At 40.0% G+C, this 23,912-nt stretch overlaps 2 protein-coding genes across 2 annotated transcripts; both read right to left on the bottom strand.

Moving 5' to 3' along the window:
- Positions 1-994: 994 nt before the first annotated feature.
- On the bottom strand, positions 995-7,203 carry LOC105388055 (glucose dehydrogenase [FAD, quinone]). The gene is made up of 11 exons (XM_048626375.1): positions 7,136-7,203; positions 6,675-6,917; positions 6,215-6,386; positions 5,690-5,889; positions 5,302-5,429; positions 4,933-5,101; positions 4,504-4,764; positions 3,339-3,490; positions 2,803-2,968; positions 2,028-2,220; positions 995-1,630 (listed from the first exon to the last, which is right to left on the bottom strand). The coding sequence occupies exons 1-11, from the start codon at positions 7,151-7,153 to the stop codon at positions 1,512-1,514; spliced, it is 1,821 nt and encodes a 606-aa protein (XP_048482332.1). The 5' UTR covers positions 7,154-7,203; the 3' UTR covers positions 995-1,511.
- A 3,086-nt stretch (positions 7,204-10,289) lies between these two features.
- Positions 10,290-23,675, bottom strand: LOC105388044 (glucose dehydrogenase [FAD, quinone]). Its single transcript, XM_048626496.1, has 12 exons — positions 23,532-23,675; positions 21,383-21,437; positions 20,765-21,007; positions 20,230-20,401; positions 19,558-19,757; positions 19,060-19,187; positions 17,891-18,065; positions 17,252-17,512; positions 12,158-12,309; positions 11,662-11,827; positions 11,213-11,405; positions 10,290-10,443 (listed from the first exon to the last, which is right to left on the bottom strand). The coding sequence occupies exons 2-12, from the start codon at positions 21,398-21,400 to the stop codon at positions 10,325-10,327; spliced, it is 1,827 nt and encodes a 608-aa protein (XP_048482453.1). The 5' UTR covers positions 21,401-21,437; positions 23,532-23,675; the 3' UTR covers positions 10,290-10,324.
- Positions 23,676-23,912: the final 237 nt, after the last annotated feature.

Below are 23,912 nucleotides of genomic sequence, written 5' to 3'. Positions count from 1 at the left end.
GAACAAAAGTTGTTCAGGTGACTCAAGGTGTCACCCCCTTTCGGTGTAGTATACCACTTTTGTAAGGCCCTGTATATCCATACGGGTTACATAATTATGCGAGAGCGCTTTTAGAGAGTTAAATTTTTTGCAGGGAAATGCTCTAGCGCTTTCGCATAATCAGATAACTTGTACGGGTATGTACCGGGAACCTGCCTCTTTAAGTCTTCACTTTAAACTTGGCCTGAGTAGTAGGTTTGACAAGGTTGTAGGTTCATGGCGGTTGCATACTTTTTATTGATTCTGTGGTAGTGATTCTGAAGCTAATAATTTAAATTTGATAGCTTCAGAATCGCTAGCTGTGGTTTTGATACAGATATACTATGTGGCCACATGATACATAGACCGGTGAACCTTACGATTGGATAAATAACCATTATTACCAGCCTACCTGGGTGTAAGACAAAATTAATCATATTGTTATTATAAAGTATAACGAGTAGAAATAAGGTAGGTATTTTCCGTACGAAAGCAAAGTGAGTAATCTCAAATATCTGTGAGGTGCTAAAAATACGCGAGGCGAGTCTCGATTGAAAAACATGCATTTTATAAAAGAATTCCGATTTTTTACGTATAAAAATATACTAACAAATTTAGTATAGGGTTTGATTTTTTTATACTAACCGAATTGGTCTAAAAGTATTACTACACAACCATTCCTAGACATTTTAGTTAAATAAGTATGTACTCCTTCCCTTTATGAAGTACTTATGTTTTAAGTTTCAATAATGGAGTTACTGTATTATGGATTTAATTGGCTACAAATATGTTATATGCGAAAGTAAATAATGTGTGTTAAAGTTATGTAATTAATTAATCATGTATGTATTTATTTTTGCCATTTATAAAGTTTTATCGCTATATGTATAGACTTTTAATAATTTTAACCAACCAAAAATCCCATTAATTTTTAACATTAAGAAACCTAGCATAAGTTTAAAAATAAATAAATAAATTAATTTAGATAAAATGTTTATTTATCAAATTCTGCTATAAATACATAATATATTAATGAGGTAAATACTTAACTGATGCGATTTCAATTATACAAAATAATGACAGGTACTTTACACTTACAAAACTAAATAACATTGGTATTAAATACCCATAACAAATGAGAAATGAGGTAAAAAAATATAAAAATCTTTACACAATTGTACATTATTATTATGTCAGTCGTCCTAACCATCGACCGCTACCATAAAATTACATAACAAATTCACTACCTATCCGTCATACCGTGGGTAAAGACTACAACATTTACTTGTAACAGAACAACGAGCCGCTCTCTGATAGGTTCTAGTGTATCATCCTTTTACGAACTTTTCATTAAGCTTTTGACTGTATTGTACCATTCGTAAGAACGTTAAACAGAAATGCTCGAAAAATGTTGTAGTGTATAGTCACATTTACATCAATACCTTGTATGAATCTGTCAGATTTTTGAGTAATGGCGGTAGTAAGTCAGTCGTTCACTGGCTCCAGTCAGCCTTGATGGAGTCGGCCCCTCGCTCGGCCACCATCATGATGGCTCCCTGCGGGTTGCCGGTGCTCAGGATGGGAATGGCAGACGCGTCTATTACACGAAGACCTATTTGGAAAGAAATAAATAATTTATTAATTGGGAATGGTAAATTTTGGATATAAATTTATTTATTAGTAGTGAAAATTGGTGCATAAGTGTTTGTTACTTGTGGTGGATTTGAGAGGACTTTTGAGGGGTAAGTGTTTTTACATTTTACTTCTATTTTATTCTCGAACGAAGTAGTAGAATAAGGAGTTTTCGGTCACAAACATTACAGCTACTTTGGCACCAGCACCACCGATTATCAGTTTCTTGTCACATAAGCGATGCAGCTGAAGTATTGGTCCTGACATGACATAATGTATATTTTTAGTGGCAAGACAGCGACTAGTATTTTTCTTAAATACCGAACTTGCTAACGTAACGAAATAAAATGACTGTCGAGAGTAAAAACAAAACTCACCAGTGACATTATAGACCCTCAAGTCGTTGTCGACGACGCGGCTGATGGCGGCGGTGCCGACCTGGTGGTTCTGCGGGTCGGTGTACCAGCGCGCCATGCACTCCAGCCACTCGTCCGACCACTGCGCCACGCGGTTGTCGCAGACGTACGTGTAGGCTGGGTCCAGCTTCACGCCGTACTTGCTTTGGATCGCCTGGAATGGTGGTGGATAGTTTAGGACTAGGGGGTTTGATTGTTGGTTATATCATATCAGGGATCAACTATTGTTACTTAGTCCGTTTGAGCATTGAATGAGATACAGTCGTTGACGTCATAGACTGCTATTCTTATCGCCTTGTAACTTAATAGTTGAGAGGTTGATGTTTGATTGTAGCAGCGTTTAAAACTGCCAGATGCAAGCAAAATTCGATTACCAAGCGATGGAAAGGGATAAATACATAAAAACTCTCATTCAATACATAAACCAACACAATCAGAACCTGGCAGAATACCAGCGCTGTGATTATTTAATTATAATCATAGTATTATGCTGAGTCAGAACCCTTTTGCTAACATGATAAATACACATGTTGCTTTTCTATCTGCATGTCTTTTAATAGTGTTTTGTGTTTATGTAATCTTAAACTTTATGTTAAAAATCTTGCTGTGTAACCTGTGTATGTGTTGTGTTAAGTAAATAAATAATTTATCTATCTATCTATCTATCTATCAATCAGCCTCAGATATTAATCCATCTATCTGTCTTATAAATAACCAACACTATTGTACCACTAACCTCAGACTCCATGATCTGGCGAACGTATCTGCCTCCGTCCTTGACCATGACCATGTCGTCGGGGTGAGAGAAGTACTGTGGGAAGAATAGCGGCGGCTCCAGCGGGTTTGTCGAGTTGAGGGTCAGGTAGCCCACGCTGCGGGGGCGCAAGGACACTGCGTTGCTCCTGGGAAATGAGAAAGGGTTCATGAATATACGATTATGTCATCTAAATATGCATAGCAATTCTCAAGTAATTTATCAATCATTATGTATTTTCAGGCGACAATGATCGTAAGAAAGGACATTTGGCGTTGTGTATGGCAATACGCCTGATGTCATTTTATAATTATTTTCAAGTTTTATGAAAGTACTTTATATAATAAAGTTTGGAACTATTGTTATTTGATAGTATCCCGTTTACAAATCGGAAATCAAGAATACTGAATTCTCTTGAATAACTTGCATAAGCCTGTGCTGATACCAGTGATTTGAAGAAGGATTACAAAAATATATACAACCCAGGACCACACACATAAAATAACGAAGAAACTCACGTAATGTTCCTTCCCTTCTGCGGGCAGTCACCCACCGGCTCGCCGATGGCGCCGGTCGAAGAGCACTCCGCGTAGAAGCCGTTGAAGAAGAACTGCAGGTCCGGCTGCTGGTTCTCACGGTCAGCCAGGCTGGAGTATAGCACTCCGGACATCTGGGGTAACAGAATATTGGGTAGTTTGGATAGAAAATGGCTGAGATAGATTATGTGCGGTGGCCATTGGCCAACGCATCTAATAACTAATCCAATTTCCGAATTCAATGCCAATTAGTCAAAATCAGAGGGTTCTACCTTTTTTGGCATAAGATTTATTTGCCTAATCTCTTATTGCATAGTAACGTTTGGTCAAAGTCTCGTTACGCCGAAAATCGTATGGCATAAATCTCGTTTAGTAAAAAGTTATTTCGCATAACATTGTTTAGCCTAATAATGGTATGGCCAAATCTTGAATAGCCTAATAATGCTATGGCATAGGTTTATACAAAGTAATAATATTCGTTTGGCTTTAACTTTGACGGAGCGTCTCCCTACATAGCGCAAACTGGTACCTTGTATTGTTTCCGCTGTTTGGAAAACGCTCCGCTCCGCTTCGCTGCGCTCCGCTTTGATTTTGATGAACATGTGCACCTAACACGCTCCTCCTCGCTTTGCTCGTCGTCGCACCTATTTTTAGGTTTCGATCTCATGGGGTTTGTAATAATTATATTGGTCGTTAACTTTCGATTTTTTGATCATAAAATATCGTGATTTTCGGGATGTAGGAGAAAAATACCACAATTTGTACATTTACTACATACTTAATATAATATTTATTAAGATAACATTAGGAGAAACAAGATTATACATAGGTATAGACGAACATAAATTTGAGCAAACGAAACTTAGGTGTTTAAAGATTGTGCCTAAAGAGTTTTAGACGAAACGAGCCTTATGCCACATAAGTCTTGGCAAAGTGATGGATCGGCCAAAAAAGTTTAGACCATACAAGTTATGCGAAATAAGTTTTGGTCAATAAAGATTATGCGAGATGAGCGGAACCCAAATCAGAGACGTAGTTTGAAGACGACACCATCATTGGGCTAAATATTCGGAAGGCTAACAGTTCATAGGTCATTCGACTATAATATTGCAATAAAAAGAAGTTTAAAAAAAATCTTGTTACGAACCTGAGTGATACCAGTCGAAGTCATGGGCCCGGTCCTCTCGAGCAGATACTCAGTCGCAGCGGCCCAGTCCAGAGACTGAGTGTTCTCCTCCTTTGTGGCTACAAAGAAGAGGGTCATTCCGATGTGGTTCTTCAAGTTCTGGCCGACATCCGGCAAGTCAGCGACGACTGGGATGTCGAACTTGTCCAGGGTCTCTTTAGGGCCGACTCCGGAGAGCAGCAAGATGTGAGGACTGTTCAAGGCTCCAGCGCTGAGAATCACCTGAAATATTTGTTTGTGATATAGTTAATTATCTCTTTTAACACGGATTAATACATGAAAGGGTTTCGGTCGAGTCATGTTTTAAGTTACACCAGTTGCGTGTATAAATAATGAGCTACTCTCGCAATGACTTGATTCCATTCTACCAATATGGAAAGGATATTTTACCTCTTTAGCAGCTTGCACAGTCTTCCTCTCTCCTTTCTTGGTGATGTATTCCACACCGACGGCAACGGTGTCATTGAAGAGGACTCTGGACACATGGGAGTTCAGAAGCACGTGGAGGTTCTCCTTGGGCTTCAGGTAGGCACGGGCTGTGGTGTAACGCTGACCATCACTGCAAGAAAGTCACCTTGTTTAGTGATACCTATATTATTATTTTGGAAGTCAGTAGCGTGGTCAGTATGAACGACCTATAAATTGTTTCTATACTTAAAAGTTATAAATACAAACATATAAAAACAAACGGTAGATTAGGGTTAGGTTCTTATTGACACAAATCCAAACTTATACCTAATTGCCGCATAAATTACTTACTCAGAAAACGTCTGTGCTATGGCGAATCCTTCTGGAGTGTTGGGATCGTTCATGTCAGCCACGACGGGCAGGCCCACTTCCTCGATACCCTTCAGCAGGTCGTACACGAATTCAGGGGTGTATCTGAACTGAAAAAGTAACACATTGGATTTATAATGATACTTTAATCATACTTTAAAACTATATCCAGTGTGTAAGGCACATAGGGGTATTGATATTGTATTCCCAAGGCTCGTATTAAACCTTCTTAGCGTGTTTTTAATCTCGTAGTGAAAGGATTAGCCAATCACATTAGTGGTCAGTCGCTGACCTGATATTTACCGATTCATTTTTGGTATACGCAAATAAGTACATAGTTAATCATTCCTATGAACGGTTCACTACGTACTTGTTGAATAGGCAAAGGACCCCCGGTGGCGTGGTAAGAACCATTGACCAGTGTCCCGATCTGCTTGTTGTCCTCAGTCTTGTAGAAGTAGGGCAGGTTCTCCTTCCACGACCAGCCCTCCGCCCCGAACTGCGTCCACTCGTCGAAGTCTGCGGCATGCCCACGGTGGTACATCATGCCGTTGAGGACAGCTGATCCACCTGGGGTTTGAAGATCGGTGTTAGTGGATTCGTGGTTTGCTAGCCTCGGTATAGGTTGCATTTGAGTTGGTGTGGTTTTTAAAGATCGATATTACTTGATGTATGGTTTGATAGCTTCGGCATAGGTTGCATTTGTGTTAATGGTATGTTTGATCATGGTTTTCTATTTGGTTGCTATTTGCTACATGAGTCGGTAGCGGACTACAAATTTGGCAATATCGCACCATATCTGGACTGATATTGTTCTTATTATACCACTACCAAATCATCAGACAGAAGCATCACTACCAGTTAAAGTTATTATGCAGTATCCACAAGAAATTACCAAGGGTTTTCCCTCTAGGCCAGACGCATCCCTTCTTGCCCTCAGACAGGCAGTAGTTGTCGAGCTGCGTGCGGTAGAGCCAGTCGGTCTCGGCGTTGTTCCAGAAGTTTCTGTAGTAGGAGGGAACCCTGGACGCCACGGGGTCGGGGCCACCGGCCTCGATTAGGAGCACCTGGGGTGTGGAAAAGGATGTTGACGTGGTTGCTCTTGTAATATTCCTTTCGAGGTTTGGTGGGTTGATGGTTTTGATAGCTCATTTTAGTATTAAAATTCTGAAAAAGTACTTAAAGTACTGAATTGTACTATTCATCCATGCACTAAAGTGTAACGTTTGCCAAGATGGTATTGATATGAGTTTGAAATAAACTTCTTCTAATATGCTTTGAACATGCTCCGTTCCGGGCTGCAACGTAGAAAATGGCCATTGTGACTACCACCCACAGCCCACAGCCTTCCTCACCTTAAACTTGTCGTTCTCGGCCAGCCGCCCCGCCACAATCGGACCGGCCGCGCCTCCGCCCACCACAATGAAGTCATACTCCTCGTCCACCTCCCTCACTCCCACCACCCGGTTGCAGGGGTCAGCGATGGCGCAGCGGCCCTGCACGAAGCCCTGCATCAGGGCCATGAAGAGGAGGAGTCCATTGCAGTTGGGTGAGCTGGCGATAGAGGCGCCCGGGTCTTGGAACGGGCATTCGCAGGTCTGGAGAAAGTACATAGAGGTTATTTGGGATTGGAGATCAACGGTTTTTAAAACTAGACTAGAATGAGTAAAATTATTTTTTTACGATCTCAAACTTTTGGTATAAATCATTAACACATGGTTTTTACATGCTTGTAGAACAAAAATCGATTATTTATGAAATTGTTTTAAGAAACATGAGCCAGCTCTGTTTCTTAAGGGTGGTGTTATATTCTTACCTCTGGAGCTAGTATCATGGTGGCTTGCTGGTTCTATCTGTTATCCAAACACCAGGCAGATTGGTCCTGTATAAATTAAAATTTTAGGTAAAATTTGATCACTTCAAGATTTTTTTAGAAGTGATTATATAAATTTTCGTCTAGAACTAACTCTGTAGCTTTATATCATTGCATAAAAATGTATTGTAAATATTAAAAGAATTAAGGGGTAGAGAAACTCACGTTATTTTAGAGTGCTGTCCTAACACTAACTTTCGTGTAGGAAGTCCGCTCATTTTTATCATCGTAGGTAATCAGATTGGCACCGAATCTACGTAATTAACGACGTTTATCTCACAGATTTTAAGGCACTATGCGATTGTTTATTGTTTAATTAGATTAATATTATCTTTTACTTTTCGTTAAAACAATGACTATCGTTTACCTGATTTAGTTTTTGCTTATTAATTGTTTTTCATTCAACATCCTCTCTATAAGGCACAAGGTCTATATCTGAGGGTAAATTTGAGGTACCTAAAGTTAATAATTATTATGGTGATAGAACTCTAAAAAAAAGAATACCGTACCTACTTAATAGTTTACCTCAGGATATACGACAAGAGCCTATGTTATCTAAATTTAAAACTAAATTAAAAAAATATTTTTTGCTTAACTTACCCTGATACAAGTTCACCTCAGATTATAATTTCATTATCATTATTTTATTATTTGTTATGATATTACCAATTATGTATAACAATACCTAAAACATAAAAAAGTATTTTGTTTAGTATAAGAGACTCCGATCCCACAGGCAAACTGTATACAAACAGTTTTGTGGGACTCATTGTAAAACTACAACTAATATGTAAGCTTAATAAATAAATAAATAAAAATAAATAAATAAGACGATTATTAGCTTTCAGTAATTCGACCCTATCCAATACTCTCTTGGTTACTTCGGGGTACATCATACATTATGCCGCTAATGTCGGTTTGGATATTTTAGAAGAAATACTCGTAGTTTGCTTATCCTTAATCTGACGTCCTTGCGACCACTATGATAAATGCAGGTGTAGATGAAAGTTGAAATCAGAACTCGGATCCTCAAAAATTGCGTACGCAATGAAATAAGTCCAGAGGCCGCTTTTTTTTTAAACTTACAAAGTTTCACCCTCTGAGCCTCTGACACTATTGTATTGACCAACGCACAGACTACATTTTTCCCTTGGGTATATAATAACTAAAACTACCGTACCGCCACCGACAGATTTGACAAGCGGGGGTGGTGGTAAATCCACAGAACTGGCTATACGTCATTCGAGGAGGCTCCTATCGTCCACCCCCTTTCATGACACAATAGATACGTGGCTAAGGGAACTAGTGAGATAGTAAATTTCTGTATTTGCCATACTTACTCATACACCATATCATAAAATAATCGTATCTAGGTACCCAGGTAGGCATAGCATACCTACATTGGGGTCAAAGGGACCTTGTATCTTTTCAAGGGAGAGCCTTGTGACTTTTCAAATACTTACTTAATTTGTGTTTGATAGTAAATACAATTCATTTGTGTAAGGTCTTTCCGCGATTCTGTAAATCTGCGATTAATGTTATCATAACGTGTTGTGATGACAGGCACCTAAAATCTCAACATAAATGTTTTTAATTAAATATGTCGAGATTGATTAGGATAAGATACAAATGTGCCAGTAATGATGAAAACAAATATAGGTAAAAAAACATCGAACATCAAATCATATATCTTTATAATAATATGTTGATAATACTGATAATATTCTTCCTGAAGCTTCCTGTAATATTGCTTTACACGGTTCTCTAAATGCCCTAAAATTTGTTATCCTACTTTTTAATGTCCTTAGTATCGACTGTCCTAATGATCTTAGTCCAATATTTTATTTCATTGCCCTATTTTTTCATGCTTATGATGGTAAGCCATAAAATGCAGAGTACCTAATAACGTAATCGTCGCACCTATCTTCAGGCTCTCTTTAGGTTTTGACCCAATGGGGCAGGAGCTTTAACGGCGTTTCTAATCAGTAATTAGAAATAGGAAATGGGGAAAAGTAACGTTAAGCCGTGAGTCCCGGTGGCTGTTTCAGCAGCAGTCGTAAAGCCTAGTCAGAGGCAGCTTGAAAATATGAGATTCGGTCGGTTACGGAAACAAATGAAAATACTGAATTGCTTCTTGCAAAGTACTTTTTATTATTAGAGAAACAGCATAAAGTAACAAAGTAAAACTATACACCTAGGTATAGCTTGTAAATTTTTATTCTTATGATTATAAATACTTAGTAAGTAGGAAATAAATTAGTACAGATGCAGAAATGGTACGACATCCACTATTATCCAATGATACACTCTAATCCTTACTTACTCTTTGGTTATAAATGAATAATAACTTATAATTATAAGCGTCAATTCACACGTACCACAACCACACCACGTCGCAGCGACATAATGTGGTCAAGCTGTGGTTACGTGTGAATAGTGTGACAGCGGCTTTTTGCAGTTGCGTTGTGGCAGCGACAAAATTTCGATGTGGTTGTGTTGTCGCTGTCATTGCGATGTGGTAACCACGTGGTCGTATGCAGTTAATAGGGAGTGGAGGTGGCCGCGGTGCCGCCGTCGCGTGGCGGCGTTGCCGACGCGATGTGGTTGCGATGTGGTCGTATTACACAGGTGGTCGAAGACAACGGCAAAATGTGGCACGTGTGAATTGGATTATTCATTTTCAATACAAAATATACGCCCGACCACACGGCGTGGCCGTGGTTGTGGTGTGGTGTGGTTGTGGTACGTCTGAATTGACCCTAAGAGTTATAAGTACCTACCTATGCCATGCTTCAGATTCAGATCATCGTTTTCATATCACCACATCCTAAACTTTCGTCTTAGAATCTATGATTAAATTAAACAAATACTATGGTAGGCATCTAAAACATATCACCGTAAATTCCCGCTGGGGGTGACTTGCACCATCCATTAAATCGAGATTAACATCTATTCCGATCATGCTTTGACAGCACTTACTTACTGCAGGTAAAGTTGTATAATTTCTAAGAAACCGATATCAATCAATATATGAAAAATCTCGATTTATAGGCTGATGCAACCCTTAGCGTTATCATGCGTAATCAAGTACAGTGGTCATTATAACGTTGAATAGCGGTCCGGTTGGTCGTGTTATTTGGTCCAGTCTGTCTTGATGAACTCGGCGCCTCGCTCGGCCACCATCATGATGGCTCCCTGAGGGTTTCCCGTCACCAGTGTGGGCATCACTGACGCGTCTATCACTCGGAGACCTGCAAGTAAAAATCTATTATGGTTTTGTTTAAACAAAGCTATGCTGGGCATGCTTGCTATATTCTTAGGGTGCTTTTCCACCAGAGATGTGCTATGCTACGATGCTATGGATGCGTTTGATATCCACCAATCATATTACACCAAGCACATAGCTTAGCACTGGTGGAAACGGATTCAACTAAGATATGTTTTTTGTATGGAATGATGCGTGCTATGGATGTGTGCTATGGATGCGTGCTATGGATGCGTGCTATGGATATGTGCTATGGACCATCGCGAGTGGTGTAGCCGGCCCCGTCGTTTGCCCACTATCGATACATAGCATAGCTCGAGATGCGCATCTTTCTCGCACAGCTACTTTGCGGCGGCGCATCTTCGTAGGGCATCTTCCTCGCACAGCTACCTAGCGTAGTATTGGTGGAAACGGTCACATATTTTCGTAGCGTAGATATCACATCTTCGCAGCATAGCTGCATAGCACATCTCTGGTGGAAAAGCACCCTTAGAATAGTTCAGATATTTCTATCGCTAGATCGATCGGACCTCGACTGACGCACCAAAAACATAGTAAGTATCTTACATAGGTCTGGCGCACCCTAGGCAGTCAGCCACATCCATACCAACCATCACCATGTATCTCCCGTGAAGCCGTGCTTCTGGCATTCATCGTCACGACCCATCACGTCCCCACTGCTGGGGCATGGGTCTCCTTCCAATGAAGGAAGGGTTTATAGGCCTTCCAGCATTGAAGCAGTTAAAAACACTTACCAGTAACATTAAACACCCTCAACTCATTATCCACCACTCGGCTGATGGCGGCGGTGCCTTGCTGGTGGTTCTGCGCGTCAGTGTAGACCCGGGCCATGCACTCCAGCCACTTGTCCGACCACTGGTCGCCGGCCTTGTCGCAGACGAACGTGTAGGCCGGGTCCAGCTTTACGCCGTATTTGCTCTGGATTGTCTGGAAGACGGGTGGAAGGCGCATTAACTAGTCTGTAATAACTTCAACACCCGTGCCAGGCGTGGAGATTAAAGCTTGAAGGAGGTCGCAACATGGCCCATAGCCTGTAACGTATGTAACAACTGTAATGTAGAGATAATTGTACATGTACAGATTTTGAGCTGTAGCTGTAGCTGTGTGGTTTCCAGAAATCTGTTTTGGGGTTGAAAGTCAGGTCAAAACAAATAATAGGAACATTTTTGGACCCGAATCTTACCTTGGACTCCAGGATCTTCCTGACATATCTGGCGCCGTCTTTGACCATGACCATGTCGTCGGGGTGCGAGAAGTACTTCGGGTAGAACAGCGGCGGCTCCAGCGGGTTTGTCGAGTTGATGGTCAGGTAGCCCACGCTGCGCGGTTGTAGGGCTACTGCGTTGCTCCTGTTAGAATATGTTTTAATTTTAACAGTGCTTTTAACGGCGTTTCGGTGACAAATACAAGAGCTTATTGACTTGGGTATGTCATCGTGTTGTGTCATCATTCGCTGGACTGTTCAGCACCTGTCGTATACATAAGGAACAGGTGATACGTCACTCAATGGGCTCCTTTTGTGCCTACCGAAACCAACCCAACAAATACCCCAAGAATCACATTTGGCTTAGGCTCGTGTGGGTCATTATAACTACCAGTTATTGTATAAGTAAATAGCTGAGCTGAAAACGAAATAATAATAATAAAGTGGTTGCGCACGCGCAACACAATTTCTTTACGTGATATTCCTCCCGTTCTGCGGGCAGTCCCCCACCGGCTCGCCCACAGCGCCGGTCGCCGAGCACTCCGCGTAGAACCCGTTGAAGAAGAACTGCAGGTCCGGCTGCTCACGCTGCTTGTCCGCCAGGCTGGAGTACAGCACCCCTGACATCTAGCGGGGGAAATAGTTGAGGATTTGTCAAACAGAGCGCGTTACTAACGCATGTCTAGCACTGGCGCTCTATTTGACATTTTACCATAGTAGTACAATACATCTTAGCGTCTGACGCGCGCTAGTAACGTGTTTGACGAAGCCTTTAGGCTGAATTTCATTTCAATGTTTGGTGCAAGTGGGCCTTTGTTGTTTCTACCGTGTCGTTGATAAACACAAATGAGGATATTGAGTTTGTAGGGTTTGCTGGAGGATGAGTGAGTCAGGTCTGTTGTCAGTCGCTGACTGCTCAAGTTGCAACGGATTGTACGCAAGTTAAAGTTTTTACTTACGTAACTTGAGAAGCCTCATTTATAGTTTGAACTAGTTTGAAGTTCATTATCATAGTGTGTTTTTGTTGAAGTATAAGTAAATCGAGCATCGAAGGTTTTAATTACAGACGTTATGAATTGCACATAATGCATGAGTTACATCGAAAGATATCAAATAACACAGAAGGCATGGCACGGATTCCCTAGACCAGAGAACTGTGGAGTATGAAAACCAGCTGCTGGTGCTGAGAAGTGTGGGCTTAGTTCGGGTTGAGATGCTGCCGGAGAAGTCTTCACCTGCTGAAGCCTCCACCGCATCTCCGGAGGCCACCACCACCACCTCGGAGGCCACTAATAGCATCCCGTCGGCCACCACTGAACTCACCACTGGTCTCTCGAGGACCACCACCGGACTCTCGGGGACCACCACCATCCTCCCGGGGGCCACCACCAGACTCCTGGCGGCCACCACCAGCATCCCGATGGCCACCACTGGACTCACCACTGGTCTCTCGAGGACCACCACCGGACTCTCGGGGACCACCACCATTCTCCCGAGGGCCACCACCAGACTCCTGGCGGCCACCACCAGCCTCCCGACGGCCGCGCCATCCTCAGAGGTCATCCAGAGCGGATCGGCGGCAGCAGATGTTTTTCAGGCCTCCACTAAGAAATTTCATAGGAAACCCACCTATGCTCAGGCAGCTAGTAGAATAGTAGGTAATAAGCAGTTACCTAAGATGTCACCCACTTCCTTGACAAGGCTTACTACAAGTAGTAGCAATTCAAGCGAGGACTACAGCACAGTTATATATTCCGATAGGCTTGGCAAGGATTTCGGGCACATGTTGGGTAATCATGTAAATGGAAAAGTTGTTAATTATTGTTACCCAGAACTTACATTCGGACAAATAGTTGAATTGATTTCAGAGAGGTCACACACTGACAAAACAACTATATTTATTATGGTGGGAAATAGTTTAGGGGTGTCGAAGTCTGACATACATAGAAGTTTTGCTATATTAGAAGGCCTTCCTACAAAACATGTATTTGTTTGTGCATTTCCTTACTCATGCACACTGCCTGACAAATGCAATTATATGACATGTAGCCTCAATAAAACAATGTACAATGCATGTTGTAAATCTGATTGTATCAATTTCTTTGATACTAATTTGTACGTAGATAATTTTAAGTTGACTTGGAACAGTTTATTTTTGTCCTCAAATCAGAAACGACGTCTAGCTACAGAAGTAGCTCATCTTATTAACTCAGTTATAAGCATTATAACGAAGAAAACTTGTGTCCCTATTGACACCGTCAGTAGTAATACTGATAATAGTAATAGTACAGTAGATTTAAATTAGATTCTCAGACAACGGGAGAGCATCATAGCGTTGATATAAAGATTGATTCAGTTCACTGCTCTCTCGGCTCAAAACTATTAAAGGACAAGACATTTAAGAATGAATTTAAATTAGTACATCAGAATATTCAGAGTCTTTCTTCTAAATTGTTAGAAATAGAACTATTTTCGGAAAAATTTAACATTGATTGTTTATGTATCACAGAACATTGGTTAGACGAGAATAAAATGATGTTCCAATTGAAAAATTACAAACTTATAAGCTGTTTTAACAGAAAGTGCAACGAGCATGGCGGGTCACTTATATTTCTTAAAGAAAATTGTAAATGTAAAGAACGAAAGGACATAGTTGCTCTTTCTGTTAAACACCATATAGAAATTTCATGTGCAGAGCTAAACAAGTATATAATAGTATGTACCTACAGGCCACCTACTGGTGATTTCATTACCTTTGAGACTGTCATGGAGGATGTTCTAAGGTTAGCTTCCAATAGTAAAAAGGAAGTAATAGTGTGTGGTGACTTTAATGTTGACCTATTGGGTGACTCTCCTAATAGGTCGAAATTACTGTTACTTTTTAAATCATTTAATCTTTTTAATGTCTTTCTGGAACCAACTAGAATTACATCCACGTCGGCCACTTGTCTAGATAACATATTCTGTAACTGTGAGTTTAAAGACAGTAGTGTGATAAATTGTCTGAGGTCAGACCACAGTGGGCAGACCATTACCTTAGTAAACACTGACAAGACAAATAAAACTAAGGTGAGATGCAGACCGATTACTACAAAGAAAATTGACAATTACTTGAAGAAACTAGACGAAAAACTTCCGAAGGTTAAAGTAGATTGCAATTCTAATGAGATGTATACTAACTTATTTAAGATAATAGCTGATGAGTTTGAGAGTAATTTTGAAACGAAGGAAGTTTTGATAGACAATAAAATTAAATTTTGTGACTGGGCTACAGATGGTATTCGCAAAAGCAGGGCGACATTATATGATCTGTATGAGATGAAAACATTCATACTCCGCCCTGACTTTCAATCTTATGTGAAGAAATATAGCAAAATGTACAAATGTGTCTGTCACTGTGCGAAAACAATTTTTATTAATAACAAGATTAAAGACTCGGCTAACAAATCTAAGGCCATTTGGAATATTATTAATAACGAAACGGGGAAGAATCGAACACGCAAGACTAATTTATCTTTAAAGGTAGGCAATGACATAATAACATCAAATGACGAGGTGGCGAGAGTCTTTGAAGAGTTTTTTACGAACATTCCTTTAGAAACTACTTGCAACCTAGATTCTTCAGCTACATTAGCTGAAACCCTGATGAAGGAGAACGCACCTTCAACCGATAAGGAATTTAAATTCAGATATATTAATACATTAACTATTATAAAAACATTTAAGTCCTTAAATATGAAGAAAACTGAAGACTTGTGGGGAATGTCAGTTAAATTTGTTCTTTCTATTATTAATAAAATCGCCCCAATTTTGGCTAACATTTTTAATAAATGTATCGCTGAAGGTGTGTTCCCAGATCTTATGAAATTGAGTAAAATTATACCTCTGTTCAAGAGTGGGGATATGGAGGACCCTGCAAATTTCAGACCTGTCTCGGTTCTTCCAGTTTTGAGTAAAATATTTGAGAGGGTCATACTCAGTCAGATGCTTTTGCATTTCAATGAAGCTCGATTGTTTCATAGCCAGCAGTATGGTTTTACAAAAGGCAAATCAACAACCGATGCCGGTACTGCGTTAATTAAGCACATATTTGACGCCTGGGAAGACCATCACGATGCTATTGGAGTCTTCTGTGATCTGTCGAAGGCGTTTGATTGTGTAGACCATCAGACTTTAATTTCGAAACTGAAATACTATGGAATAGGAGGAAAGGCTTTAGATTTGATAGCTTCATATTTAGACAAGAGGCAACAAAGGGTCGATATTAACAATACTAAATCACAGGGGGCTCATGTAAAGATAGGCGTCCCTCAAGGATCTATTCTAGGACCATTTTTATTCCTCATTTATATTAATGACTTGCCTTTTATGGTTGAAAAATTGACTAATATAGTTTTATTTGCTGACGATACTTCTTTGCTTTTTAAAGTTAAAAGAAGTGAAAATAATTTTTATGAAATTAATTCTATTCTATCTGACATACACGATTGGTTTACCGTAAATAATCTTTTATTGAATTCTAAGAAAACGAAATGTATTAAATTTACACTGCCGAATGTTAGACAATGCGATACTAACATTATTCTAGATGGGAATAAATTGGACCTAGTTAATGATACTGTCTTTCTTGGTATGACTATAGATTCAAAGTTGCAGTGGGGACCTCACATTGCCAAATTGGCTGGAAGGTTGAGCTCCGCAGCTTTTGCTGTACGGAAAATTAGACAACTGACCGACGTTGAAACCGCCAGATTAGTTTACTTTAGTTATTTCCACAGCTTATTGTCGTATGGCATTTTGCTTTGGGGTAGAGCCGCTGATATTGAAACTATATTTGTATTACAGAAAAGAGCCATCCGCTCTATATACAAACTTGGTTCCAGGGATTCATTGAGAGAACTATTTAAAGAAATTAACATCCTTACAGTTCCATGTCAGTTCATTTTTGCCAATTTAATGTATGTACGAAAGAATATTTCCACTTTTGATACAATTGGCAGTAATCATGACATTAATACTAGGAACAAGCATAAGCTGGCTTTTCCAGCGATGCGTCTGGCGAAAGTTAATAAATCGTTTTTAGGGTACTGTATTAGATTTTATAATAAGCTTCCAACAGAAGTTGCTCAAATGCCAGAGAATAAGTTTAAGTGTTACATTAAAGAGAAACTCAGTAAAAAAGCTTATTATAAAATTGATGATTACTTAGAGGACGTTAATGCATGGCTGTGATAAGTAGTTAGCTCTGCTCATATTATTATAATAATTATTATTAAGCTTATATGTATTGTATACCAACTAGTTTTAAGTCTTTTTTTGAAAAGATGGCTCAGGAGTTTCTTGCCTCCGTTCTTCTCCTTAGACAGAAAGAGCCCCCCTTATCCGAACGGAGAGTAATTTGTAAAAAATGACGTTCATCAGAAAATTTTATATTTGTACGATGAATAAAAAATTTTGACTTTGACTTTGACTTTGACGGATTCAAATTATTGTTTGTAGCTTAATATCTTGCTATCTCATACAAGCAATCAGTTCTATCAATCTATCTACGTCTATTTGCCAAACTTACCTGAGTCATGCCATCAGCAGTCAAAGGCCCGGTGCCTTCCAGCAGATACTCAGTGGCATCAGCCCAATCCAGGGTCTGGGTATTATTCTCCTTCGTGATAAGGAAGTGGAGGGTGACCCCGACATGATTCAACAAGTTCTGCCCCACGTGTGGCAGGTCAGCCACCACGGGGATCTCAAACTTGTCGAGGGTCTCTTTGGGACCGACGCCTGATAGTAGCAGGATGTGGGGGCTGTTTAGTGCGCCGGCGCTGAGGATTACCTGTAACACAGAATAATAAATAAATTCTGTTTTTAATGTCAGATACTAAATTGACAGATTATGCACGGTTCATCAACAGTCGATTGTCCCGCGGTTAAGTGACGTGTCTATTGGCTGTTGATGAACCGTTCAGAATCTGTCAATTTAGTATTTGTGATTAAAAAACAGACCATAGTTAGTCCTATAATTAAAGTAGAGTCAATGTTGGTCAGGAGTAAAAAATTGTAAACATTTCATAAGTACGAGTATGCTTTTAACTTGCGATTAAATAAATTGGCTCTGCTTACAATATTTAGCAGCTGTATTTGCGGCTTTGTAACTAGTTTATACGTTTTAAGCTGAACAGCTTTGAACAGCAATGAAGCTTTTGAATCGTACCTCCTTAGTGGCTGATACAGTTTTCCTCTCCCCCTTCCTAATATACTCCACTCCATTGGCCTTCGTGCCGTCAAACAGCACCCTCGAGGCGTGGGCCTCCAGCAGCACGTGCAGGTTCTTCCTCTCCGACTCCGGCTCCAAGTACGCTCGCGCGGTGGTGTAGCGTTGGCCGTTGCTGGGGAAATGTGGGTTGTTTTTAGGACGTACAGTCAGGAAAAAAGATATGTGCCAGCCGAGCCAATAGTATGATCCTAAGATTCAAAGGAAGATAGTTGAAACTCTTTATTTTATCGATACATACTAACAATCGTTGCAGTTTGAGTATTTTTCATATCACGTAGGTTCAATTTAAGTGGTGGTGCTGGGGTGGTCTAGATAATCTCTTTGGCTAACTGTACCTAAAGTAAAGATATAGGTAACTTATTTTGTATTCCTCAAGTGTGATAAAAAATGATAATCACTGTAAACACGGAATTATTTTACTATCTATTAGGTAGGTATGTTTAAGATTCGTATCAGATTACACTGAACTTGTACCTACATAGTTACATGTAATTGTATTAATCTTAATTATAATCACTATCCTCTTTGGTAACAGTCTTTGCGATAAGCAGACTAGACATGAGTACAGGGTGGTATTTAATAATTGACTGACTAAAAAGCAGGTCAATGAACCCGGCCGCGACGCACCTAGTGAATAATGTCTGTCTGCTGGGAGTGCCGGGTATCGAACCCAGGACCCCGCCACAACAGTCAGAGTTACTAACCACTGCGACATGCGGTCGTAAAATTTCACACAGGTGGAGCCTACCTACGCGTTTATACGAGCTTTGAAGCGCGTCCACGCTCGCACGTGTTGAGCAAAAGGGAGCGCTTATACTCCCTTAAATGTGCATAAAAAACGAGCTTATGACGCGTATAACGCGTCAGTAATAGGCTAGACGCTCTAACCAACTTTATTAGGTGCTAATCTTACTGATCTATAAAAGGGCAATAGGGAGGAAATTGCAAAGCTAATTCCAGATGCCGCCACTGTCGAGTAGGCTCAATTCCCCAGTTCTAATTGGTTGGTTCAGTTGCCATTCCCCCCCCCAATAATGTAATTGGTCAGAAAGGCCCACTCGATAGTGCTGCCAAAGTTTCAGTTGGTTTTCTTTCCATTCACTCACTTGGAGAAGGTCTGCGCCACGGTGAACCCGACGGGTGTGTTGGGGTCGTTCATGTCGTCGATGACGGGCAGCCCGGACTCGTTGATGCCCCTCAGCATGTCTTGCACTATGGGCGGGGTGTATCTGAACTGGGAGAGACATGGCGTTTTACTTATTGTAATATTATGTAGAAGACCTATATTTACGAACTGTTTTTGATCCTTGCATTGCAATGGCTACATTTTGTTTTCTTCTTCTTTAACGTGTCTGTGGCAAACACTAGAGCGCGCGGGTTTGTCACTTTGGGCAGCCAGTGAATGACGTTATTTAGCTAGTCAGGATATTTCAAGGTACGCGGAAGTACATCAAGTTGGTCAGTGGTGGATGATCCTCTTGTACTGCCGTTTCCTTTAATTCAGCTGACTTAACAACCTCCATGATAACACCAATTAAACTTCATGGCTTTCTTGACCCTCAAACAGTATCCCACCTACCATTTTACCACCACTTTCATCTTACCTGCTGAATCGGCATGGGTCCACCGGTCGAGTGATAGGACGACTTGGCCACCGACCCAATCTGCTTGTTGTCTTCACTCCGGTCGAAGTAGGCTCGGTTGTCGGCCCAGGACCAGCCTTTAGCGCCGAACTTGACCCAGTCTTCATAGTCGGCTGCGTGGCCGCGGTGGTACATCATGCCGTTGAGCACTGCTGAGCCACCTGGTGGAGGAAGTGTCTTATGCTGTTATACCAAAATATGAACTTGAACAAGATGAGACCTGGGGCCTAATGATAATGGCTGCAATATTAGGTATAGTTAGGCCGTGGTCAAACTAAATCAACTATATTGCCAGCATACTGTGAATGAGAAATGCCGTTTATTTTCACGTCTACAGTGGGGCTCATATTAAGCCTGCTCTCGTTTGGAGGCTTACAGTCAGTTTGGTTTGAACTTTGAACACGGCCTTACGCCAGAGTGCAGTGATTCCAGCTCATCGTTATTCAATATACCTACCTACATAATATGTATATGTATAGTAGTTCATTACGGTGGTCGTTATGACAGATATCAGCAAGATAATTGGGTGACAATACCAATGTCTTTGTTCAGCGACAACGCTAGAAGGCGATAGCTAAGTAGGTAAGTTGAGTACATAATCATCAATCAAATCATCACTGTTGATAAACTCACCTAAAGTCTTTCCACGAGGCCAGACACATCCTTTTCTCTTCTCATTGAGGCAGAAGTTCCCAGGCTGAGTGCGGTAGAGCCAGTCGGTCTCGGGATTGTTCCAGAAGTTTCTGTAGAACGACGGGACCCTGGAGGCCACGGGGTCCGGCCCTCCTGCCTCTATTAACAACACCTGGTAAAAAGAATATTGGGTACATTCTGGAAAGGCATGAAGATTTAAGGTCACATCTCATATAAATAAATAAATGAAATGTGACCTTTCGTGTGTTTACGTGTCGTGGTTTAAAGTTTGGCAAGCCCTTCGTTTACATAAAGTTAAAACAAAATGCCCGTTGGGGTAGATCCCTATCTATAAATAAATGGATTTATAAGGAAAGCTCAGGACAGAAATGTTGTGTAGGCACAATTTTATTATCGGGTGACGATAACGATAAATTCATATATTTATGTGGGGGACATCTCACAAAATATTACAAATTATTTCATAACATTATGCAATGATAACAACTACTTACTTACTATTCTCAAACCATACCTTAAACTCCTTATTCTCAGCCAGCCTCCCAGCCACGATAGGGCCGGCCACGCCTCCGCCCACCACCACGAAGTCGTACTCCTCATCAGCTTCCTTCACGCCCACGACGCGACGACAGGGCTCCGCGATGCGGCACCGCCCGGAGACGAACCCCTCGAGCAGCGTCATGAAGAGGAGCATACCGTTGCAGATGGGGGAGTTGGAGATGGATGCGCCCGGGTCTTGGTAGGGGCAGCCGCAGTCCTGAGGCAGATGTAATGATTGGATGGTAGGGAGAAGATAAAACAGTCCATATACCTACATGTTGTTAAAAAATGGTAAGCCAAAAAATTTGTGACTTGGGGGGTTAGAGGGTCATCTGAACAAACTTTTCGTGTACTTAAGACTTTTGAAAATACCCACCACAAAAAAGGGCTTTTGTATACAAACTTTGAAAGTTGACCCCAGTGTCCTTCTTCGCGGCTTAATAAACCACTTTTTCAACATCCTGTAGGTATATTAATTGAGAGAGTGCCTTGCGCACTTTTGTGTGTAGCAAAACAGTACTTAACTATACATATACAGCCACAAGATATAAAAAGTCCTGCACAAATGATAGCAAATCGGCCACTTACTTACCTCGGGAGCAAGGATCATTGTGGATTGCTGAACTTTCTTTCTCCTAAAAAAAAACCTGTATTGAAAGGAAATTTATAAATTAGAGGTTAATCCGAATTGGCCTAATATAGATAAGATAAAATGTGGATAAAATAAACTTTATGTGAAGCATATCTGTGAAATCAAATAAAAACCTAATCTAAATAACTGTAGACATATTTTTTATGAACTTAGGTAGTTAAGTACGGTGGCCTGCGCCTAAAAGTATACAGGCGGAGTTTTTAAAATAGCGATCCCTGATGATGAAGGGACCAGCTACATCTGTTATAAATCCGGGAACTTGTTGTGTGTGATGTGTGTAGCAGTGGTGTTTATGTGGATGTGCTTGAGCAGCATGTGAGCTGGAGATCGCTATTTTAAAAACTCCGCCTGTATACTTTTAGGCGCAGGCCACCGTACATCTACATAAAAAGAAAAAAGAAAAAACTGCTTATTTAAATACACGATTTTGGGATACGAAAGCTTTTACTTACATCAAAAAGTGTAATGCAAAGTGGAGATGCGGCGCTATACAAACTTTCCCCTACACCATAATTTTAACTCTTCTCAAAACTAATTTGGCAAGTTTTATTTTGTAAGGCGGTCACTTAATCTGGCCGTCTTTTTCGGATTCGATCAAGCTTCCAAGGAAGATAGGTACTTAAATACAAATTTCTTTAAATAACTTTATGATTCTACTACACCTAAAGAGGTATCTTACGTCAAGTCCGTTAAAATTAATGATACCTTACCTATATCAATTTACCTACCTATTATAGGTACAGGGGTTAAGTAAGCCGAAAGGTGGTGAGACAGGCAGTTATTGTAAACAGCTTTTCATCTACACTACACATTTTGAAAAAATCTACTAGGTACCAATGTCACGTGACCGATTAAGTTTCTATGATAAATCTTTTTTACTAAATTTCCAGAACTTTTACTACCAAAATTAGAATGACCCCCTTTTGGCATTACTATTCCACTTTCGTAACACCCTGTAAAAGCGAGAACTTACCTGCATAAAATTAAATTATGCAGTAATATTTTTTTATATAAAAACTTTTTGAAAAGCACAACGTGACCATTGTTGAGGCCTCGGGCCCCCTCGCTGTAACTGAAAACTGAAGTCATTGGTTATTGTATTTATAATGACGTTTTTTTCTAAACTTTTCAAGGAAACCTATCATTTTAAAGATAATCCTGAAGTTACGCATAAACGGATCGTAAAAAATACGAAATTATTTGCATAAATTGCCTGCCAACTTAATTGATGGATAAGAAACTAATTAATATTTGTACTTAAGCCTAAACTTAATTTGCATACTTAACCTTAACATAAAATTCCCATTTACCTACTGCTGTAGGACTATTATGTCATAGTGAAATGGGGCATAGGCTTGCCAAGGCTCGTTTTGTACTAAAGAATCTCACTTTTCAAAAAACACCTCTGGGGTGGCGCAAATTTATCTTATCAATGATGATTCGACTGCGTAATTTTATTTTATTGTGCATCAGCATGATTTGATCACTAATCTATTTGTTCCAACTTCACTGAAGCTTTGTTGTAAGGTATGTTAACCGCTCGCTCGGTCACATTACTTCCTTTTATCATCCCAGTCGGTGTAAGTATTCGAATCATATATTTTTTTTTATTAGAGTTTTTGTTTTTTAAGATAAGTAAATCTGAACGCCAGCTTTTCTGATGGCCATTCATCTAAAAACTTATCTATGATGCTAAACGGATTCTGTGCAGCAATAACGAAAAGTGTTTAAGTGTTGGATCTTGGACTCGCATTACTATTTCTGCATTATAGATAGAGAAAGATCCAACTAGTTAGTATTTTTTAACTGATAAACACCGATGTTTAAAACTGATAAAAACCCTCTTAATCTACCGTTAAAACTGTTTAACTTTAATGAACTTATCCCGAGTTGCACGAAGACACTTGGAACTTTCAGCCAAGGTGGAATTTAAATATATCTATAGATTTAAGAATCAACCTTAATTAAAAGTTCTTCCTCGGCATTAATAGTATTAATACGGCATAAACCTCTTAATAGTTGGTAAGTAGATATCTTACGCACTTTTAGTACCTACCTAAAATTGCTAGAATTAATTTAAAAAACTCACTTCTAATTATGTTTTATAATTAGCCGGGTGGCAGGCGTGTCCCGACGACATGTGGATGTCTGCGGAAACCGTCGGCATCCGTTGCCCATTTTTTTAAACTAAAAGGTGATAATGATAAGGTAACCTGTTACTTAATATACCCTTTTTTTGATAAGTAAGTAACATATTTTTTGTGCGTTGCGAATGATTGTTAGAGTACCGTTGTGGGTGGGTTGAGGTTGGTTGTGTAGGTCTGTCGAAATGAAACCAAGAAAACTGCAAACATTGATAGATGCATGGTTTATTCATCATCGTTAAAAAAAAATAGAGCGGAAAGCACTATGTAACGAATCGATTTTCATAAGTAAGTATTTAATAATCAGTAAAAAATATACCTATAAC

This window comes from Plutella xylostella, chromosome 16 (genome assembly GCF_932276165.1).
Source record: "Plutella xylostella chromosome 16, ilPluXylo3.1, whole genome shotgun sequence".
NCBI lineage: Eukaryota > Metazoa > Arthropoda > Insecta > Lepidoptera > Plutellidae > Plutella > Plutella xylostella.
Note: the sequence above shows the minus strand (reverse complement) of the source record. Positions and strands in the feature narration are given on the sequence as shown.